Here is a 24,179-nt window from a genome sequence, read left to right on the forward strand (position 1 = left end):
CTTTGATTACACGCTGAAAACGCTCGTTTATAAAAGTTAATTATTATTTCAAGCCAGTAAACATTTAACATTTTTTCTTCTTTAAAGATTGTTAAATTAATAATCTAATAAGATTACTATATTAACTATTTTTCTGATATAGATCAGAAAAATAATTAATTCAACAATCTTACTATTTTTCTGAAAAAACGCAAAGGACGTTATAATCATGACTAATGACCCACACATAATCCAGTTTTATCACTGTATATATTTGTGGTTGCTGTATATATGTGTTAAATTATGATAAGCATGAGAAATTTTGAAGACGTAATTTATTCATTTTTATAGTGAGTCAGGAAATAAATAAAAACACCGTTATATATATTTTAGGCATTTCTATCTCAATAATATATGCAAATTATATTTAATAAAACGTAACAAAAAATCTTTTTCAACTTAATATGATGTTGTATTTCATATGAAACAGTTCGTGTCAAATTATTTTATTGTTAATGAATTTGAAAAGATATAGTTCTTGAGAAGGATAAGATTGTTCAAATTAATAGGTATGCAATCAAAGTTCGAAAACTTATCAAATTTTGTCTTCATTTTAGCTGGTTATTCCCAGGCTTGACCGGTTTTTATTGGGAAATTCGTGGAAGGTCAGAAGGATCTCGGGATTTGATCGTTTTTAAAATTGTTTATAATTTTTTAACACATAAGTCAAACTAATCCTTTTAAACTGTATCTATTAACTATCTCAAACTAAGCAATTATTTAATTTAACGAACTCATATTTCCATACTAGTAGTTATATGAGAATTGTAAAATACTTAATTAATATATATTTCAATTAAAACTTAAGTATTGTTAAGCGTACCTTTTATATTTGATCTCTTTAAGAAATTTAATTACTTGAAAGGTAAAAAAAATAAATGAAAGGTTTAGCAGTCCATAAAATGATATTAATAGTTTGGTAATCAAGTTCGGCGGGTTATAGGTATTTCGTGGCGCGGGTGTACGCGTTCTGGGGTGGACAAAATCAATAGTCCGTACCTACGAATAGCTACCACTACATTCACGGAATTTGCACACATTGCGATTCTTTATTTAGCGTATATCCGATCTCGTTCGTTCAGTTATTGTCTATTGAGCAGGTGGCGCTTTCACCGAATTTTAGGTACATCCTTATAAGAATATTGAGGGGTGAAAATTGCATTTTTTATATCCTATTTTCGTTGTTTCCAGCGATGTGATTCTGATGTGGGGTGGTATTTATTAATCATGATTTATTCGGTGGTTTCTGGGGGACTAGGTAAAATATTTGTTTATGTTTATATGTAAGCCACTATGTCTCATCAAAAATGTAAAGTGCTAATATCAAACATTTCTACATTTTGTTTTACGAATAGAATAAGAAACGTCAATTTATAATCTTATATTACAGTAAGCAGATAATAATATATTGATTTATGACATAATTAGCATAAGACATTGTAAACGAACAGAGTCCGCTCGTAATATCGTCTAATATATTTTTTTCTTTTTATACGGTATCGTTGAGGTTTAAAGTAGTCGGTATCGTAATGGTTATTGCGATAGCTTCTATTTTAATATACAAGTAATATATCATACAAGTAATCCTGAGATCGAGACTGTCGAGGCTTGCACACCAATGAATAAACCAGTACCCATACATATCCACAACTGGCTCTGTAGAGGCATGGAACACAACAAAGTAGCACACTTAAATGGTTTACTATCAATCATATTTCTGCTACAGTTAGATCTTAAAAAAATCATGTCACAGCGAATGTCATGAAAATACCCTAACAATAAATTAGCATAGTAATGCTTGTGGCCGTTATGTTGCGATTGAGTCCACTTTAATTATTAGGTATAAACAACAACAGATTTAGCGTTCACATGAAATACGGGTTCTGCATAACTTATTTATTAAATATACTAATACACTTCAGATTTATTTAAAACGAGGTCTTTAAATAAGTAACATAAGAAAGCATTTAAAAGAATAATTACTCATTAGTTAAAAACATCAAGTTAATTTTATAACAAATCTAAATCAATGTCCCTACATTGATTCGAATCTGTATTTTCTTTATATATATATACCTTAGTTTTTGTTCATTATAATTTTAGCTTCTTTTTTCATTACCATGATCAGTTTTACTTGTTTTATAAATAAAATAACATACATGTAAAAAATAAAATATATCGCAGTAATTTATTTTTCTTCTCCTTCGACAACAATTACTTAGTACTTTAGTTAAATGTTGTATGAATATATTTATAAAAGGACGATATATACGTTTATATACTTTAATTTGTTTTGATACAGACAAACAAATAAGTAAGAAGTGATAGCGGAAGCAGCAATCCGTTTAGACTCGTTTGCGGCACTCTAAAAATGCGGCGCCTGCTCGTGTCACTGGCCTTAGTTGACCACGTCAAGTCATAAACATTAAAAAAATAATTAAAATGTTCACGTTATAAAATATTACCTATTAATTTAATTGGTAACTTAATTAATGAAGCTACATTTATTACTATCACAACTTAACTAATTGATTCAATTTGTACAGTTATGTTATAAATAAAAGTGTTAATTTTAAACCATATTTCCGAGTCTTTAGTTAAAACTGTAATCGGTTTATCTCTTTAAACACTGGTGATGTGAAGGCAGGGTTGATTAATGAATTTGTCAAAAACTAGGCTATTCATTTTAAAACCTTCATATACCCATGAATGAATTAACCAATTTCCGAGAATGTGCAATGTGAAAATTTCATTGATTTTATGTGACACGCAACAATCATCAAATACCGTCAACTATTGTCAGACACAGGCGTTGGGTTTTGGCTAATTAAATGTAGTTTAGCTAATGTTCACGCGTGATATGTGATGGATGGATTGTAATGTCACTGCTAATGTTAATTTATTATCTTTTAATGAGCATATAAATCCAAATTGGATGTCCTTGTTCAGAGAAGGTGAAATTTATTATTTTATAACAACATTATATGAATACATTTACATTTTTGATTGATGAAACGAACTAGGTAAAGTGTTTATTATGCATCTTCGTGATTCATAATATTTCTCTTGCTTAAACCCGTTACGTTTTTAATTCTACATTTTATATTTACATAAAGCAGTGAATACCTAACCTAATTTTAAATATGTGATATTCGTATTGCTCTAGGTTATCGTAGAGCAGAATGTATTTATGAATATCTTGATTTTCTTTTGGTTTCGACTTCGGTACATGGGTTGGGTTTGGAAATGAATTTAGGAAAGCTGTTATATTTCTGTGTTACAATATTAATCTTAAATATACATTTTGTAAAAAATCAAAATATAAAAATTAGTACTAAAATAATTTGCGAGCCAAACGAATACTCTCCCACACTCCTTACTGTTTCCTAGAAATAAGAAAAATATGTATAAAGAAATCTCAGTAAAATAATAATAAGGTCTTATATATTCTACTTTACCAATATTATAAAGTTCTAATGAACTTATTCATTTGCGTATATTTACTTAACATATTTCCTTTTCTGAGTATTAATTATATTTGAATATACAAAACTTTCAAGAATGCCCAGCGACATCATATCAAGTTGTTGTTGGTATTCAAGGGACATTCATTGCTTACTCGTATTAGAGTTCCTGGAGCAAGTCTGCCTCATGCAGGCATGTCTGTTTGTGCGTCTGACGTGTATCGTTATCGTGAATATAATATTATATTAGCACTTAATAAAATCAATAGGCGTTAAAGACAAAATTAATCAAAAAATCTTTTACTCTTTAAAATAATATTTTTTGAATAAAAATGCTTGAATTTAGACTTAAGTTACAACGTAGGACTGATTAAGAACAATAATTATAAATTCTTATCGTATTGAAAGAAGCAACTAGGCAAGTTTCTTGCCGTTTATACTCGCTGAAAGCTGCTTTTCTAAACAGTAGCAGAATTGAAATATAGACGATTCAAAAATGCTTAATTGTAAAGTTTGGTGTAATAAAACAGATTTCATTTGATTTCTTACCCAATTACTAGGGCGATTTAAATATTTCCAATGATCGCTCTAATATAACTTTTTATCTTAATGTTAACGAAGAATTATATGTATTGTATTATTTAATTTTCTCTAGAAATATGAGTTTTACAAAAATGAGGTATAATGAAACTCACGCCTTTTATGGTATTCATGTAAACCTCTTTGAATGAATTAACTGCTTCTCAAAGTTATATCTATGCTAAATTTATTACTCTTATGATAACAACAGTCTATTTACAATTTGAATTTCCACTTGTAATGTATTTCATGGTGTGTACTGTTTTCTCACTCGTAGTTTCATATATACATAGAAAGAGTGTTATCGTTCATCCATTGCGTAGGTTGTCTGTGCAATTCAATAGGTACGCGTTCTACTGGTCAGGCAAGTCACAAGAGTTCTAGACATCTGAGTTCTAAGGCCCCAACTATATCGGGATATCGCAATAATAAGCTCTTATTATTCTTCCTTATTTAGAACTTTTTAACTGATTATTTGTATCTGGAGATACATTTAGGAAGCTCAGTCCAAACTCGAAATTCTATCACACGAAAAATAAAAGTGAGATCCATTAAAAACTTTAAATTACATATATTCTTGACGAGGGTATATAACCATAAATGGCAGCATTTGTGTTGGTAATCTATGTAACGTTATGCTGTAATATTCACGGCGAGTTTACGGAAGTCGTGACAGGGTTCGGGAAGCGAGCTTTTGCTAATTGGCTGTAACTGATAGATAAGCAATAAAATCAATTGGGAGGACACCGGCTGCATCTTCAATTATGTCGATGTGGATTCGCGATGCGTCGTGGTCCGGCGCCGGCCCCCGCCACTGGGCCTCATATTTATACGCTAAAGCGGGCAGTGCGCAGAGTTCAAACGCGCGTCGGGCGCTCGAAACAGTAGACGATAGAGAAGAATCGCAACGCGTGGGTAGACGAGGGCGAGTGCAGTGTGCAAGTGCGTGCGGGTCGTGTGTCGCTGAAAGCTCGCGCTGCGAAGCCTCCGAGAACCGCGGCTTCGGGCGAGCGCCCGCCTCGCGTCAGTGCCGGCCCGGCCGTGCCGTAGGCATCACGCTCCGCTATATAACAACAGTAACTGTTTATTGCTGGACCACTGTGTCACTATACTCTAACGAATATCCTCTAAGCGACTCCGAGCTGCCTACAGAGTGAACGCGGAAAATTTGTATCTGAAAGTGAGGTAAGTTAAAAGAATAATTATAAATAATAAGGAACTTCAATTCTGAATGTTTTTCCAAAAAATAACACAATATATGAGGAAAAGCCGAAATGTGATGTTTTAAAATGCTTTTAAAAAAAAAATACTACTAAAGTAATACTTAGTATAGGAAGTAATACCTAATTATGTTAAAATGTTAACCGATTAAATATCTTCTTAGTATGCCAACTTACCGCCAAAAGGACCCTTGATGTTTAAGATCTACTATTTTAAGCCTTTTATAAAGGAATTTATTTAGAACGTATTTATTAATCTTTAAATAATTTTATACTTGACAAAGTATCGCCATTCAATATACTATATAAAAATGTTTAGAAACCAAATTTTGTCTTCAAGAATGTCATTGGTTTCTTAAATCATCAAAGAATTCAAACAAAAAGGAAAGAATAAATACAATACTCAAGGAAAAATGAAAGGTCTTTAACAATGTATAAAACGTGTAGAGAATGCATATTTGTGCCGCTACAATCGATTTGTTGGAGTCCTTCGAAGTAAATTAATAATTTATGCTATTTATTAGAGTTAAATAGATTAAGTTCAGACTAAAGTAGGCAAATACCGTCATATCTATCGTCGACCGCGTGCCGCGAACGAGCGTAGCGGATTCAATATTTCACACTAACCACCTAATCATTTAATGTTGTACCTACAAAATGTTTATACCATACTTTGCATTACAAATACGAGCTGCATTGAGAATTCAAACTTATTTTGACGATTATATAAATTAGTAGATTTTCACGATGAATCAATATGTTACGTTTTCGATTTTCAAAGTTTTCTTTCAGTATTTTAATTAATTATCGTTTAAAATATATATATATATATATATATATATATATATATATATATATATATATATATATATATAAATAAAAGTATTTCCTAATTTTCTTATAAATATGAAGACAATATATTCCCTGATTTAAGTATAATATTTAATTTTCGCAGACTTAACTATATATTTTATTATCATAAAAAGTAAATAAAATAATTCAGTAATTTAACACAAGAGCGCGTATCGAATGCCATCCTGCCACAATGGTTTTCCCTGTTCGTTAGTTTTTTGTCCATTATCTGTAAACTCTTTGTAAAGTAATAAGACATAATAGATGCTCGCCGCGACATATAGATAATATAACTTCATAGTTATATGTATTTTTAGATTAATTTTTTGTCAATTATAATATTAAATTGCCTATAACGGTATATACAATTACTGCTTATAAAAACAAGAATTTTAAATATGAAATAAGCTTCAATGAGAAGATTTTTTCAAATAAATTAATGATATATATATTTTTTTATATTTTGAAATATAAATGCTAATTTACAAAATGCGAGCTAAGTGCTGCAATCTGTAGTCGACAAAAAAAGGATTGAATATAATCTTAATAGTTTATTTTTTTTTAAATCACCGCTAGAAGCAATTACTTTATATTGCTTGCTTTAGCTAGATGGTTTTTAAGCCATCACTATATTTAAAGTGGTGGGCTACGAATTTGCGGACACAGCGACGCTTTTGCTTCGCTTCATTGCGCAAAGCTCCGCGCTGCGGGTTCAAGTGCGGGGTGAAGGTTTCATTGTTGCCCTTCGCTTACCAGCCCTTACCCCTGAGATGCGTTGGGGTGCTATATCACATGTTTTGTAACGCTAAGGTTCTTAGGAACAATACCTTTATTTTTATTTACGAAACATATTTTAAAAATAAATATATAGGGATATGTTTTTCAGTAATAATCATAGTAATGGCTTTTTTTTCATTTGAGCAAAAGTTATAAAATATTATTAATAAATAATAAATTATTAAGAACAAAATAATAATATTTTCTAATTTATGATACATTAAGTGATTCAAAATGTTTAAAGTACCATTAAATTAAAGTAATAAAATGATTATTAATAAGATAAGATAATTATTATCGATTACGGTATGTTTTTACTTCACGACTCGTTGTAACCATAAAAATTAAAAAAAAAAAATCGTAAATTATACGGTCAGCCGCAACTTATTAAATCACCTTTCATTACACATTTTATATGGTTAAAATATTTTTTTATATATATTAACTTATTTACTTATGGTAACGCAATCAGTGACTAAGATGATCTAGCAAGGTCGATAAGTTTCCGATTCTTTTGTTTTATCTAAATGTTTTGCATTTAGTCTACGGAATTACGCTCAGTTGACGGGAGCTAAGTGGCTGAATGACGTTATTTTCTTAACGGCCATGATGTCTATAAGTTTTTATTGTCAAATACAAAAACAAGGTCCATAACATCAGCTCTTTACTGTGTACAAAGGGCAATGAAAATAATAAGAACGATAATTGCTAATAAATTCATTTGATTATTCTTTTAATTTAAATTCAATAATCTTAGATGGATCGGTTGCTTATATATGAGTAGAAGGTGTCAGGGTGAACAATGAATGTTATTAATATTTAACAAATATCCTTAATATTGAAGAACCACTTAAGTGACTCTGCTTTAATGAAACTGTGCGTCAATATGCGCGCGCAGAGTCCCGCCGTGACAGAATGCGCTCGCGACGCGTCGCCGGCGTTGCGGCCACGCGCCGCCGCGCCGCCGCTTCCTGAGAAAATGGCAACTTATGAGGAATTTAATCTGGGTCTTACAGGTGCCAATGACCTACGCAACCTACCGCATTGATGCATGTAATATAATTCAAATTTAACAGTTTTTATCAATACCGGCCATAAGTCAAAAAGCTAGAGAACATCATTTAAAATTATTACATGTTTTTTTTTTTTAAAATCAAGAATATATTATATTATTTGAATAATCTAAAAATAATTTGAAGTCATTTTGTTCCTATAAGAAAACAACAATAAAATATTTCAAATTATTGTGGTGCTGTGCGAAAGCAAGTTCGTCGCGACGAAAGACGCAAGGAACAGAACCGTTACTGTACCACGAAAATGTTGCAAAAAACACATAAACCGTTTCTGTTTCACTTGCTCGTTGTAATCGTACAATTTTGAGACGTGATTTTGATTTTATGGTTACAATGAAATGTATCAACAATGGTCAGGTCCAGCGTACATTTATATTTATAAAATATAATATTATTACACATAAAAAAATAAAGTAATGATCACTTATTTTAATTTACAGGCTATGTGTGCCTTTATATATTTTCTTGTTGGAAAATCTGTATCTGTTACACGGTAGCATGGTTATTGGTCTCCGATGAAGGGAATTCTAGCGTCGTCGTGTGCGTAAGAAACCTCGGAGCGGGTCGCCACATGAATATCAATATCAGAATATAGCCGAGTCGCGATGCCGGTCACAATGACCGATAAAAGAGAAACACACAAATATGGGCCTACTTGAAGTTCGTTTAAAATTCACATTCAATAGCACCAACGCGCACGGTACGGTGCCACCAAAAGGAATGTAGGTTATGATGTTATTTAGCTTAAGTTTTTTGCCAGTCTAAGTTTTTTATTAGAATATAATCTTCTTTCATTTCAATCAGATTTGTATAAGGCGTGAAAGTACTGACGTCACTGTGCCAAATCTCGACTCGTTAATATAATATTGCCTCTGCAAATTGAAGTCAAGTACAATCAATTTAAATAAAACCTTCTTCGCTTAATTAAATACTAGTAGCAACGTATAATAAAACGGTTAAAACACATTGGCGTTGAAGATAAGTTGATATGTATAGTCAAAAATTAAAAAGTATTTTGTCTATTTTTTAACTTTGAATGCATTTTAAAAATATCTCAAGATGTTGAAGTGATTATAAAAGAATGTAAAAAAATATATATTGTGACCGAAAATAAAATCCCGTCAAATCAAATAAGTAAATATTTCAAAATATTTCATATGTATAATAGAGTCCGCAGTATAAGTACCTACATCACATTTCTTGTATTTCTAGAGAGCAATATCATGATTTACCATGACACAAAACCGTAACACTGCTGTCTCTTTAATAAAGGAAAACGAACATCATAAAGACACCCACACTAAGTGACACATAGACAAATAATCGCTACAAAGTATTTCTGCGAGCCAGTGAGTACAGCATACATAGTTTACGATCTCGAGTTAGAATTTGCCCCAAAAAAGCGTTACTACTTATGATACCAGCCAGCTCGGACGCATCATGTGCTACCTTACTAAAGAGCTCTTGAGTGCCCAGACTCGTGGCACCCACTCTCTAAATAACAAAGCAAATAGACATGTCCACTTTACCATTTACTAAGTAAAAATTCTCATGTTTTGTTTGCACAGGTCTTTACCAATTAGTATTTGTATCGATATATATGGCTTTGTGTTAGTGAGGTGTGTCTGTTACACTCACTTCAAACTTTGTCTAGGACCTCGCACGCCGAGACGAGAGCGAAGCGTGAGAGACTAAGGAGACTACTTAGCAATGAACATCCATTGTTTGTGTTCAAATAAAAGCGGTTTTGAGTCTTTATATCCCCGTTTGAAAGTGTTACTTCGGCATGATAAAACGTATATGAACGATAAAAACGTGGTCCCGAAATTGAACAGAAGATCATCTTGAGTTCACGGTGCAATGATTTGAAAGACGAAACAGACAAAATTACAATAAATTATTCTATAATATTTAGTCGTAAATTTATCACAAAATCTATATAATTTTGTGATAAATTCAAATTGTTACCTCAAATGACATAATATAGGTAAAAAATAAGCAAAGATAAGTAATGTACAGGTTATTTTATCGTGATGAACGTGCGATGTCATTGTCCTACGAGTGGATAGGCGTGCACCTCCGCCACCGCGCCACCAGCGTCGACTAACAATCCACGTGACTAACAACTAAGGAACACTTGCAAAATGCAAGATTTTATATTTGTTCGCGACAAAACCATAACGGCACTACGCTTTAAGTGAAAATGTAATGTATGTTTGTGGATTTAAAGATTTTTTTTTAAATTCATCAATTTATCAGCTTAATTCGCTTAGCTCTTCATAATTATTTTATTTATAAAAAATATTCTCAAAAATTCAAGTGTAATAAGATATTTTTTCAATGAAGATATTGTATATATTTTTCCAATACAGTCTCATTAGATGCGCCATTAATGTTTTTATAAACATAAACATACCTAGTAGCCTTTAAAGTAGAAAATACAAATGTTCCTGAGGTTGTATATTTGCGTGACTTTGCTGAGATAAAATTGAATCCATTAGGACTCATTTATAGCCTCAGCGGCTAAGTGATACCTAATAGCAATCTAGCAGCACCACTCGCTCGGAGCCTTATTACATCAATCTACCTAAGTCGATCGTTAGTTGGATGTATTAATTTGCAGTGGTACGACTACTTCCTAATTCAAAATGCTTCCCTGAATTGCTTTTAGATCTTCGTGCTAGCATCTTCACCTTGAAGTGTATACAGGCGTTTTTTATTCTAGTTTTTCTAACCGGTAATAATAATACTTATAAACATATTGTTCCTTTAGTGTTTTGATGCTGAAGCTAATCACGATTGTTCAAATATAAAAAAAGTCGATTATGGTATTTTGATATAAAGAAGTGACGTAACTTTTAACGTTTCCTTAACTAAACCTTTTGTTCGAATAAATCACAAACATGATTATTATTTGTTTAAAAAAATTATGTTAATTATATTTTCATTCGTAAACAAATACAATACTGGCCCTTATTGTATAAATCTATTCGGAAAAAAATCCTTTTAGGACTAAAAACTATGCATTAGTTGCCTATTCAGTGAGTAGTATGCGTTGGCGACTATAAAAATAAACTCAAGCTAAGTGATTTTCACGTCCGTAACCAGCCAGCTATGACCACGATGTTTCGTACCCAAGTATATTTCAATTAAATGCATTAAATCACACATATTATTTTTCAACTTCACTTCTTCAACCGTTTTCACCGTCTGGTAGATGTTATATACTTTAAACTTAATAAATAAGCTTATCATTAGTATTATATAGTTAATTAATACATCACATAAAAGAAGTAACTCCTTTGCACTGTATAATTTTAATTATAGTTTTATAGATATAAAAAAGCACCGGAAACAGCAGAGGGCGCTTTTGTGCAATATAGTCGAATGGTATATTAGTTTCTTTGAGTATAGACGGCGAGATCTTTTAGCCTGATATTGCCAAGTCCGTAATAATATGTACTTAAAAAATAAATCAAAGTCTTGGTAAAATTATTTAAAAAATAAGAATCTCATTCTTCTTAAACAACCTATGATATTGGAAAATTAATGACCACTGCTATTTCCTAATCAAAGCATCTATGTAACGGGTTTCAACGGATCTTTGGTAGACAAAGCGCATTTAGAGAGTATAAGCACACCGGAATTACTTTACGAAATTGTGTGTTATTATTGAACATTATAAGTTTAAAATATAAAGTTCATTATATACCTGATGCTTAGTAATAATAATAAGCATAAGTAATAATGATTTGTCTTTGTAAGAAGCGTGTTAATAGACAGATATTGTTATTTTTTTAAACTACATTTTACATCTAAGAAAATTGTTTCGAGTAGGTACGTATGAAAGTCAGTTTTTTTCATGGATCTAAATCAATTTGAACGTCCATTTCAGTTTATGACTAGCGTCATGTCAAATGATATCAAAACACTACACGTTTCAGATATCAATTATATCCACTGTAGTATATTTAGTAACACAACCTAAATCGAATATTGATACAATTTTAGTAATATGTAAAAGGTTTTATTTAAGGTATTCTGTGTATTAAATACACGATTCGATACGGTAAACTGCGGCATCTTCATAACGGTACAAAACAACATTTAATACGTCTTGTTGCATAAAGCGAGTATAAGTAAAACAAGGTAATTTCCGGTCCCAGGCCCTCTTTTTATGATTATTGGATATTAAACTTGACATGAAAAGATTTTACAACATTTCGGTACATTTAATACGAGGTCAAATTGCTTCGATTGCTTTATTTATATTTTGTTTTCTTTTGTTAATTTAAGTATCATTCCAAATGTAATTTATACAATTTACTGAATTGTTTAATTATTTTTTAAATGTGTATTTAAAATTTCTAATTTTAAGTTTTTAGTTTGATAACTAATGGGATAAACAATAATTTTAGATGCTTTCATAATATATATGTTAGCAATTTCATTTTCATTATCAATTTCCCATTACATATTTTTACGGAAGTTCTTTTACAAGACTCCCCGTTTTGTGGTCCCCATTGTTCGAGCGTGTTTTTATGTAGGTAAATCGCATCCCTGAACTTTTTAACTTACGCCTGAATCAGTTTATCTAACTATAAATAGTAAAAATCCAAGTAAGTAATCAGATTTTTGCGTTATCTGAACTACATTTTTAACAAACATTTACTGGTAAGAGTATAAATAAGTATACTGCTATAAGCAATAGAAAGAAAGTCGATGTTGACGTGCCGTTGTCGATGGCCCTCACTATCACCAGATAGGTTGCGCGGGCGCGGCCAACCGCCGCTATTGTAGTTCCGACTTACTAAATCAATATTTGCGCAGATGTCGGTGTAAGAGCATACTATGCTTGTAGCGACCTAAAATTCATACAGCTTATATGGCAATGTTAGCGGTAAATTTTCTCGGCAGCTACTTGTAATCCTTCAAATGTGGGTCGGTACTGCACGCATAACTTGACCCCGGCCATGGTGGGCGCAAGTCAGTTTGTTTAAGATCAAACCTAGATAGCGGTTTCTAATCATATGATTCCAACATCTATTTTTGGCACAAACTTTACGCGTAATTACAATAAAATTTTAAGTAAACTTTATATGTTTTTTTTAACTATAAAAGGGCTTTAAAGGACCTTAATAATATAAATATAAGAATATACTAAAGAGCATTATTCCATTGTAGTCCGTAGCTAGCCTAGTAGTACCTATGTTTACAAGTGAACACATTAGGTACGTGAACCATCAAGTCATAAAAATTCCTCCTCTATTTTAATTTGTAATAAATAGCTAATTAAAATAGCCTTTAATCGCATTTATTCATGGCTCTCGCATCGTGTAAGTGCATTCCTGGATAATGATGGTTCTGGGTTATATCGCACAAGTAATACTCGATCATAATTACCTTATGTTACTGGCAAATAAAGAAGATTAAGTATATTACGTACGCAATTTATAGGCTTTGCAGTAAGGGTTAAAGTCTCTGGTCTACTGGTCTCTGACACACGTTTGGTTTAATATTTTTTTCTTGTGCGGTTTCTTAGTGAAAACGAAGTATATAATTTTCAAAGTTATGACCACGATTCCCGTGTAATATGATAATGCATCGTATAAATATTTCATGTCTAGTCTCTTTATCGTTTTTGCACTAGAACCAGTTTCTTGAACTCAGAGCAGTTTTATGCAAAAAATGAAGCATTTACAGCCCATTGTTTTTTTTCTGTCACGGTTAGTAAACCAAGGATAAGTTTGTTCTTTTTAACGTTAAATCTATTTCAAATATTTCAGATAACTTAACATTGTAAACATATTTTTTTATTACTTCAACACAAAATTATTCTGCTTTAAGTTGAAACAATGTGTGCTTATGGCGTCGGTTGGGATTGAATCCTGTACAAATATGTCCATACCAGAATCAATAGTAAGTTTGAGGTATTTAAACTTCAGTTATGTCGTTCAGCTTGTAAACAATGTTTGAGGCAATAAAACGGTTAACGGAAAATGCTTGTGAAGTAAAATCTACTACGTGCCTATGCTAGCTCGTTTAAAGCTTAGTTCTGACATTCGTTTGTAAGTACTTGCCATTCATTCCTTACATAGAGATATGGCCGGTAATGACTGGTCGGCCGGTTAGTTATCGGCTAGGTGCTCGTAAACACTGCTCAACACGAAGCATTAGAACATTGCTGCGAACTCTAGTCAATGGGCATCACGCCGGGCGCATTCACTTCCTGATGGCTAGTTATTCACACAAATAAATCCCTCACTCGTAGTAAACAACATCAGATAAAACGAAACAGACGGAATACAGTTATTCGATTTCAAGTAAAAGGATATCAGATTCAAAGGTCACCTCTTAAATGTACAGAACCCATTGGCAGGGGAAACAGGGGTGTACGAGAGTGTAGGTCACAGAGGGTCAGCGGGCACTGCAATAACTATCAAAGAATATTCGAATCCCAACGGGTCGTAAAGTATGAGGGTTGCATGGTAACTATCCAATTATTTGTAAGAGTCATTACGAAAATACGGTTATAACTAATAGCTGTGATCTTATACATAAGGATGCATCCTTATGTATATTTCCTGCAAACATAAATACTTTTTGTAAAATGACATCAAAAATATATATGTAGTATATACTGATTAATTAATTATAATTCACTTAGGGCCTGCTCTCTCTGGGCTCTGCTTAGAATTAGCCCTCTTCAATATAAATTTAGCACGATAAATTGAAATGTTAATGTAAAAACAAAGTAAATGAAATATGTATGGCTAATTATACAATGATAACGCGAGAGCTGTATGCTAATAAGAAGTTGTGTGAGGGTTAGTCGGTAGATATGCACGAGCGTACCTGGGTGGCGGGTGTAGCGGTACGGCGGTGACCGCGGGGCACGCAGGGCAACGCTCAGCGTGTGAGCCGCGCGGCCGCGCAACAATCGCGAATTCACTAAGCCTAGCAACAGCACTCACACCACAACCACTTTCTACAAGTACACAGTCATGAGCGCATACGAGCTTTTAGCTTGAACGACTTAAAAATGCACCTCCCGCTTAGTATTTTTATTTTATTTCTACATAAAAAAGCGCCCTGAATTAAAATGTTCTGTATATTTTTTGTGAACGATAACTTAATCGTATGCTTATGGTATACATAATCAAGTAAACGTAAGTAACCCGTCGTTAATGTCAGCCACTCCTGAAATCCACGAGAGTCGTATAAAATACGAATCTTGATTTAATTTTCAATGCAAATGTCTGATCAGTGGAAATTCTGTCACGATGCGAGCGAAATATTAATGTGCAAACGAATTCATGCGAATTATATCATTCGTTTAAAGATAAATCGAAATCACGAAATAGCATAATAATAAGATAATTCTTTGGTGTTTGAGTTGAATTATAACACGACTTAACGGTGAAGAGACGTCTAGCGCGGATTTACCTAAATTATTCGGAATACGTTGACGATACGTGCGAGCGGTGTGCCGACGCATGATCCGATATCGCGTTCCCCCTGCCGCCTTCTTGCGTCCACATTCCCAATTTGTAAAAGCAGACCAATGTAGAGCGTGAGATATTTCTACATTATTCTGTCGGTGTCCTAGGCTATATTTAATTTATAAAGCGCGAAAGTAGAGTAAGTAATTCAACCTGAAAGTTTGCTAAAATTTGCTGACACAATACTTTATGTTAATAGGGTAGGTAGTTCAAGTAATACACATGTAGTCAGATGTTTTTATAGATTAAATGACAAAGTAGTGATTAAATGAAAAAGGTCTTTTAAAAACCAAGAACTGTTACGTCAGACTAGATAGCTTTTATTTGTATCATCTGACACAAAATTTGCACGGGTCAACGAACTATGAATACGCGAGGGAAACTAATATTTGCTTTCTTCCTACCCATTTCCCTGGGAGACACTCACCCTGTCATGTGAATTTACTTCCACCCGACTGCCCTAGATCCTCTTATTCCTTATTATATTTGATGTACCGGAGTAAGTATATTTACTTTACATAAATGCTATATGAGTACATTTAAAAGACATAGTATTTTGTACCTATTACATTTTGAACGATAGCAATTTGTGATAAAAAATAAGATACATTCATAATTATCCAATTATCTATCAATTATCATCTACTACTATAATTATAGAAAATGTATTAAATATGATTACAGTAATTAGTTTTAAACTATGGGTTATACGAACTATGGCGCCATATTATACTTAATATGCACATGACTCCGTGTACTCGTATGCCGTTAATCGACCGCTACACTTTAGCGACAATTATCGCCTAATAACGATGTAGTGGGACCATGTATCCGAATCTAATAACAAGTCGACGTCGCCATGTCCACGACTTCTATGCTAATCACCCGTAATTTACGACGGTTGATAATCGCGACTTGCGTACGTGAGTGCATTGTGCGAACGGCAGCGCGCGCACTGGATGTCTGAACGTAGCACGAACACGCCCGTTGCTTTACAATGTGACACCTCACTGATCGATCTTAAATATTTAAGCGCTTCTATTATCTTCATTTCCACTAATGTTTATGGCACTTGACATTTCATAGAAATTATATATAGAATTCTTTTATTGATTAGGTTGTCTATTTGTAGTGTACCAAGGGCTTATCTACAAATATTTACCTTTATTTATTTTACTAATACATATATCGAAAATCTATTTAAGAAGAAAGGGAATCGGGAAGCGTATTTTATTGAACTTACTATCAATAAAGAATAATGCATTGTGATGCTTTGATATTGGAGCAGTTGTTCATGTTCGAAATTGGTGTCAATGCTCGCTGCGGTTGCAGTGCTCCGAAATTATGTGTTGGGCAACACTGCCGAGTGCGGACACGCGGCCCGGCCACCGACCCACGTCTCGATCGCCCAAAGCCCTTCCGATCACATTCAATCATTCATACTACTACCTAACTACGTTTATAATGTCAATATTATTATTTTTGCAATGAAAATTAAAAATGTAACAGAGGCACTGTTTGATTGAATGCTTAGTTTCTTATTAACTTGCTTTACTAGCTTTTTAATTTCTTAAAAGCTTTAGATTCTGGCGCTTGTCAGTTGAAATGCCTTTTATGAAAAAACAGTACGTCAAATTATGCTTGGGAAGTGGGTTTCTATTGTACATGAAAAATAACGGTGTTTCCACTTTTAAGTCATTTTATGATTATATCAATTCCATTACTTATGAACAAAATTGTTCTTATACAACTATTAACAAGGTACACGCAGTAATTGAAACAATATATTAATTTCTTTGCTGGCAATACATTTTGTACGATGTAACAACAGGAATTGTTATTTGTTCAAAATATTACTCGAAATGTAATAACATACTTATCAATGTGTGAACCTCTTAATGTCCCGAACACTTGGTACTCTTGCTAAAGCAAATAAATAGATAGTGGTGTATCGTCCGCGCCCTCACCCTCCCAGGGAAGGTGACTTGCGAAGAGTGTCTAGACGGAGGGACCCCCTATCTGCGAATAGAATGACGTTCTATTTATCTAAGATGAACTTAAATTGAGTTAACTGTGAAAGGTACCTCAAGGAAGACTTTTACCAAAATATATTTTTTAGAAGATTGCAAAAAGTATTTTTATTTATAGCCAAATTTCTTTTACTTTTTCTATGAAAACTGTTGGTAGGAAAATGCAGGGAATATAAAAGAAGTATATAAAAGCAAAAAAAAAACAGAGAGCATCCCCCTTTTGTTCTACATCTAAGGCGAGAATTTTTTAAAAGGTAAAAGGCACTGTAAGCGATATGTAAAGAATACTTAGAGAACTCGTAGCGCAGGTAGGTTATGTAAATACACATACATACATATGTGCGCAGAACCACGGACGAGCTCATGTGTTCCCACGGTAACTCTCGGGTATAGCAACGGAGCTGAGTAACAATAATTTTGCCCTATAGTTATTGACTCTTGAAGTACGAGCCATAAATACAAGTTGGCTGCTTGGAGAGTAACTGCACAACTCGCTATAACATGTATTCGTAATACTTATCAAGCCTTTATGATTCTATAAGCTCACAACTTTATTGTCTAGGGAAGAAATTCTAAGAAACAATTTTCTATGGAACAGAACGTATAGCCGTACTTGTTTTTACTGCGCCTTGATCAGCTACATAGAATAATATTCAACATAAATTAATTAACGGCTTAATTTGTAAATACTCTCAATAGGTAATAAATCATTTAGATTAAGATTAATAGGCAAACTCAAACTCAAACTCACCGACCGAATTATTTGTTTATGTAAGTTTGTAATTTTTTTTTTAATTCTTAATAATAATAGGAACGAAGATTTTTCAACAAAATCTTTTAAAATAATTTGTCATCTAATACCTAAAGTTGGTGTCTTTACAAATTATATTTTCTACTGGTTATGGAATTCGAAGCCCCATTTCAGTAGTTTTTATCTGAATTTACGAGCTAGTCAAAATAAAAAGCATTTTATTCATTAAAGTATAGTAACAGCCGTAAATATCTTAGAACTGGGAAACGGCTTCCTCTCCTATAAAGGTAAATCTTATTCCACACTTAATTTTCAACACCATCTTGATAATACGCCCATGATATGATTTAGTACAATAGTAGCTCTTTTATGATTCGTGTTGAAAATATTTCACTTAACCTTTTAAATGTATTTTGTTTTATTATGGATTTATTCTTAGAGAAAAATTGTTGTAACATGGGTTAAGCGTGATATAAAACGGTTATCGCATATATTTTTATTATCACAGATACATGATACGCATATAATATATAGATACGTATTTAATGAAGTATATAAATATTAAGATATATTTTATTTCAAATAACATACTCAAAATTATCACATTTACAGCTTGTCGACGCGCATGATAACGTAATGCATTATTATGACAAATAAGACGAAACGAACACATTACCAATAAAGATCAATGTACGTATCCGGCCATTATAAAAACATCTTATTTATAGAAATGTGTGCATCGGGGTGCACACACGCGTCACGGGCGACCCTCGCTCCCTCCACTCGAAACGTTGTTCCACGACACATATTCCCGCTCGCGTGTCGCCCCTACCTCCCACCTTACCTCTATTTATTACATCTAACCATAAACACTACCAACGAAGAACACTCTACGATTTTTAGAGCATTCTTATGGACCCTGCATAATGTTCTAAGCCTCTCATTAAAACAAAAACAAATTTCACCCTCCTTAAAGTTTTCTCAAAACATTTTGTTTTCATCGCTTAAGAGAGCTTAATAGGCTCACTTCGCAGGGACTGTGCTACTTTCGCTCGCTACGAACTTTTTTAATATTCGTACTTGTACGTACCCACTGAGTGGATTTGGTTTCCTTAGGTTTCATATTAATTGTGTCATTAAGTGATCGATAATATTGTGAATATAAATTAGCACTTCAAGAAATTCGATTTCTTTTTTTTTAAAGACGTCTTTATAAATAAGCATAGGTAACAATGTCAAAATAATAACACTGTAGAAACTATATTTTAATTATATTTGTTATTTAAAATACATCTGACTTAATAAACGATTCAAAATGTATCGACGGACGACGTTGATCCCGGTTCTCGGTTCTTGAATGTGAAAACTTTAAATTGTGATTTGTAATAAATATAATCTCTATTTAGAGCCTCGTAACCAGAGAGTATTCCTATTTGTGTACAAAGCTATAAATATAAAGGGATAATAGTGTATCGACACTTTAGAGATTTCCTAATACAAGTACCTATAAATTCCGACTTATATAACCGACGCGTCGGTATAAATTAAAGTTATTCCTTTAGACAGGAAAGGACTAGCCATAAATAAAAATTAAATGTCATATAATTTTAAAATACTGTTAGGTAATATACTATATTTTCTTATTCATAAAAACTTAGAATGCATTATGTCAATAATTTATTTTAAATGTCGAATACTCCGTATGTAGCATTTACATTTTTAACCTTGTAAGTATTATAAGCTGTGATTCTATTTGTTACAGACGGGTGGCGGCAGATGGATCGGAGGCGCGCGGCGGCAGCGCTGCTCGCGCTGGCCGCGTGCATCGCGTGCTCATCAGCAGGTTTGTGTTGTCTACATGCATGTATTACATAAACACTATACTTACGTACTAAATTACAGATATAAGACCCTCAGTACATATTATCTCCTTTAAATAACCATATTTTAAAAAATATAGCAGCGAATATGTTTTGTATCGAGTAATTTATGTAAAAACCTCTGCGGAATGATCTTTGTTAATAGAATCTATAAATACTAATATAACGGGTAGGTAGTACAAAACATTAAATATACAAGTTTTAAAAAATTTACATTTGATTTATTAATCACGATAAATTAAATTCAACAGGAGAACAGGTAGAACCGTTGTATTGTCTCGTGACCTAGAATAGGTCTAGCTATTCTTGAGATGTTCGTGCGCGATATCTGTCGCCGCTTGTGCCGACGTCGCCAAAGCTACTGTTATCGCTGACGTTACCACTAAAATACTCTGAAACATAAAAAAATAACACAGTCGAAATGCACTCGCTAAATAAATTTAAAACAAGTTTCCGAGGTTATTGATCTATAGATAAATTATGCAATACAAGTATGTTTATCATGTTTTAAGAACGGTTTCTAAAGAACGCGAGCTTATCAAAAGCATTTACAGAAATGTACATGTATGTTATTTATAAATTAAAAATGTGTGATTGAAATGCAAATATTAAACGTCACGTTTCACTGGTTTAAAATTCAATTTAAATCACTTGAGCTGGGTCACCCAGCCCAATTACTTTACATTGTTTATCTTGGGAAGATCTGCGTGAACGTAGGTTACAGCTGCCTGCGCATACCATTAGATAATACTATTTTAGTCCACGAAGACTTAGTATCCGCAGCACGGTTACTTCAAAGAATTCGTACTGAATTTATGTTTTACATAGGAAGTATATTCAAATGCGGCCTACAATGTTTAGGTCTACCGTGTGAACTTCATCACGAATGGCGACCACGACAACATTCATTCATTGAAACAACAATCCATATTAATGTAGTGCAAATTTTAAATTCATGCTACCTCCTCATTTCGATTGCTTCGTCCATGTTTCTAAGCGCACGATTTTGCATAAGTAGTTTTTTGTTCGTGCAAAGCTATTTTTAACCGCGTATTTACTTGTGATATAATCTTTTTATTTAATGACATGAGAAAGGGAACGGTTCATCGTAATAACATCATTTTTTCGTTAAAAATATAATTGCAACCTCCTTAATAACTTACATGGCTTTATTAACAAGTCGGCAAATACAGAGAAAATAATATTTAATGGAAATACAACTTTCTCCAAGATCTTAAATCCCGTTCTATGGTAATCATTTTGATTCTATGATTGATACTAATCGCGATTAAGGAAAAAATATAATTTATTTTTAAATAACAAAAGTGGACGCAAACTACATTCCTGGTGACCGTTAGGTGGACCAGCAAACATCGTGCTACGCAGGCGCGGCAACAAACGTACGTTTAACAGATCTGGTGAACAATACGACCACGCTAAAATCAATAACAAAATCAAACTGATGTTATTTATTATTAATACGATATATTAGTAACTAGGAGTGTTAAAATTTTAATGAGATATAATAATAAATGAAAAATGAATATACCTATGGCACTTGTAACCATAAATATTTTTCCAATAAACTATATGGCAAAGTAATGGGCGTCGTTGCCACAAAGTTAACGGCACCACAACTCGCTGCATCATAACCGAAAATCGATTACATATTAAGAATCTCCTGCGGCGTATGACTTATGCCCTCGGATCGAAACGGCAAAACTGCGGTTCCGACGTTAACGACGTTCTCCGTTACTTTAATTACAGCTTTGTCGTCCCACCGCTAGCTTGCAGTAATTATACGCAGTAAAACGGATATGTAAAACGACTTATGACGATGACCGATCGCGACTTTCGAGTGATTTGCAGTTAATATCCTGTCCAGCTGTAATGCTCCTAATAAGTCAGCTCATAAAAGCAGCAGTAAAATATTCTCAGAACATTCTACATTTACAACTTTGCTATATTACATACCTATTATTATTTTAACTATCAACGTAACCATAGACAATTTTACAACTTAATGGATTATACATGAACTATGAATAAGTATAATTTATTCCCAGAAGAGGTTAATTATTATTGGCATTTTAATTGCCTAGTAATTTTACCCGGGGAGAAATGGAAATGGATGGGTCTTTTTCTGATTATTTTTTTGAAATTATTAATGTAATTTTTATAGACAAAGAACATAAATAGCTTTTTTTTTAATACAGTAATCTCTTTCTTTAAGTTGTTCTTATGAATTTTTTGTATATTTATTGTTTTTGTCAATGGCTGTTAAGTTATTTATATGAAAAATTTAAACATATAGATACCGTAGACATATTCGTTAATAATAATTTTACTTGTTTTTCAGCACCGACAGCTAATGACCAGACTGCGTTAGAGTTAATGGATGGTAAGAATAACATAACCATAATTTAATCAAATATACACTTCAAATTAATATCTCCCAAGTATTCGGATCATTACATTTTCGGGATGGAGGCTTTTTTAATACGTTGTCTTCACATTGATTAGTTTAATTTTTATATATTTACGTTCAAAACAAAAAGCGTGTCATTTTTGGGCTTTAAAAAAAAATTAACTACAAGTTATCAAAATTAAATATAAAAATCACATCATCCAACATATTGTTTGAAGTAATTTCTTATTTTTTCATTTTACAATGATTTTTTTATGTGAAACCACAAAACATTTCTGTTTCTTATTAAAAATAAAATTAATCACTACAAATCGCTAAAAACAAACAGACATATATTAATAAATCCAATATGGAGACTTATATATAAATCTTGAGTTATTGGTCAAACGCAAATTACAGAATCCTTATTATGTACGAAACACATTAATAATTTCATATTCTTCTAGTTCTTAATCAGTCAGTTTCTTCTAGTTAATAAGCGTTTGTTATCTTGAAGTTTATTATAATTCAATTTAAAGCATTTATTTTAACTTTCAATTGAAATGCGTGATACTAATTACTATAGTAAAAATTACATCATTATATACATCATTTTTTTATTGCGCGTTAGTTTCAAGATTCTTTCATTTTATTTTAAACTTGAAATGTATTACTTGAAATAGTCCACAAAATATATAAAGGTTACAAAAAATGTTATTGTATTAGTAGTTCGATCTGTTACAAGTATAGCAGTAGCAATTCTAGCAGTCCACTTTGTTTCCGAAATAATGAAATAAAAATAAAGTAAAAATTCTTTTAACTTATTTAGAATACATATTTATATACTAAGAGTACATCTTTTCATTTATTTTCTAAATTACAGGTCCGACCGAAGGATGTTACTACAACTTCCAGCATTACGGTGAAGGCGACAGGATTATGACAAACGAACCCTGTCTCAACTGCACGTGTCACAATCGGATGCTTATGTGCTACTTAAGAGTATGCCCATTTACAAAGCCTATTGGCCAAGATTGCACAGTGGAGAAACGAGCCGACCAGTGCTGTCCTATCGTTACTTGCCCTGACGGTTAGTCCTGATAGTATTTGAGACAATTATAATTATAATAATGAATAATTGAGACATGTTCTTTATTTTTCTTTTTCTTTATTTTCTTCATATTATCGATTACATAAAGTACAAAGTACGTACATTTAACAATGTTTCATAAATATAATAAATAAAAATCGAAAAGTATTCGTATTTATTTAAGGTTCTGAGATATAATTTGTAAGATCAGTTCACTTTAAAACAATTGATAATTATTAGTTCCAGTTGACTTACTCACTTCGACTTCGACATCTTCGCCTGCTGAATATGGAACAACTGGTGTTGGAAAACTTGACAAATACGGCTGTAGTATTAACGGAAAATACTTCTCTGAAGGTGCTAAAGTACCGTCGACTCCGAATAAACCTTGCGAACATTGCTACTGTATTCGCAATATGACGACGTGTGTTATGCAAGAGTGTACTTTACATGTGGATGGCTGTACACCTATTTATCATAAGGATGTATGCTGTCCAGTACGGTATTCTTGTGGT

General features: G+C 32.5%; 1 protein-coding gene across 1 annotated transcript in view; it reads left to right on the forward strand.

Annotated features, from left to right (window-relative positions):
* Positions 1–4,947: 4,947 nt before the first annotated feature.
* Positions 4,948–24,179, forward strand: part of LOC125064944 (versican core protein) — a 28,438-nt gene continuing 9,206 nt past the window's right edge. The window contains exons 1-5 of the mRNA XM_047672260.1: positions 4,948–5,267; positions 20,050–20,130; positions 22,527–22,568; positions 23,458–23,664; positions 23,905–24,177. Coding sequence (XP_047528216.1) covers positions 20,064–20,130; positions 22,527–22,568; positions 23,458–23,664; positions 23,905–24,177 — 589 coding nt within the window. The 5' untranslated portion in view covers positions 4,948–5,267; positions 20,050–20,063. The remainder of the gene's footprint in view (positions 5,268–20,049; positions 20,131–22,526; positions 22,569–23,457; positions 23,665–23,904; positions 24,178–24,179) is intronic.

Source organism: Vanessa atalanta, chromosome 6, assembly GCF_905147765.1.
Source record: "Vanessa atalanta chromosome 6, ilVanAtal1.2, whole genome shotgun sequence".
NCBI lineage: Eukaryota > Metazoa > Arthropoda > Insecta > Lepidoptera > Nymphalidae > Vanessa > Vanessa atalanta.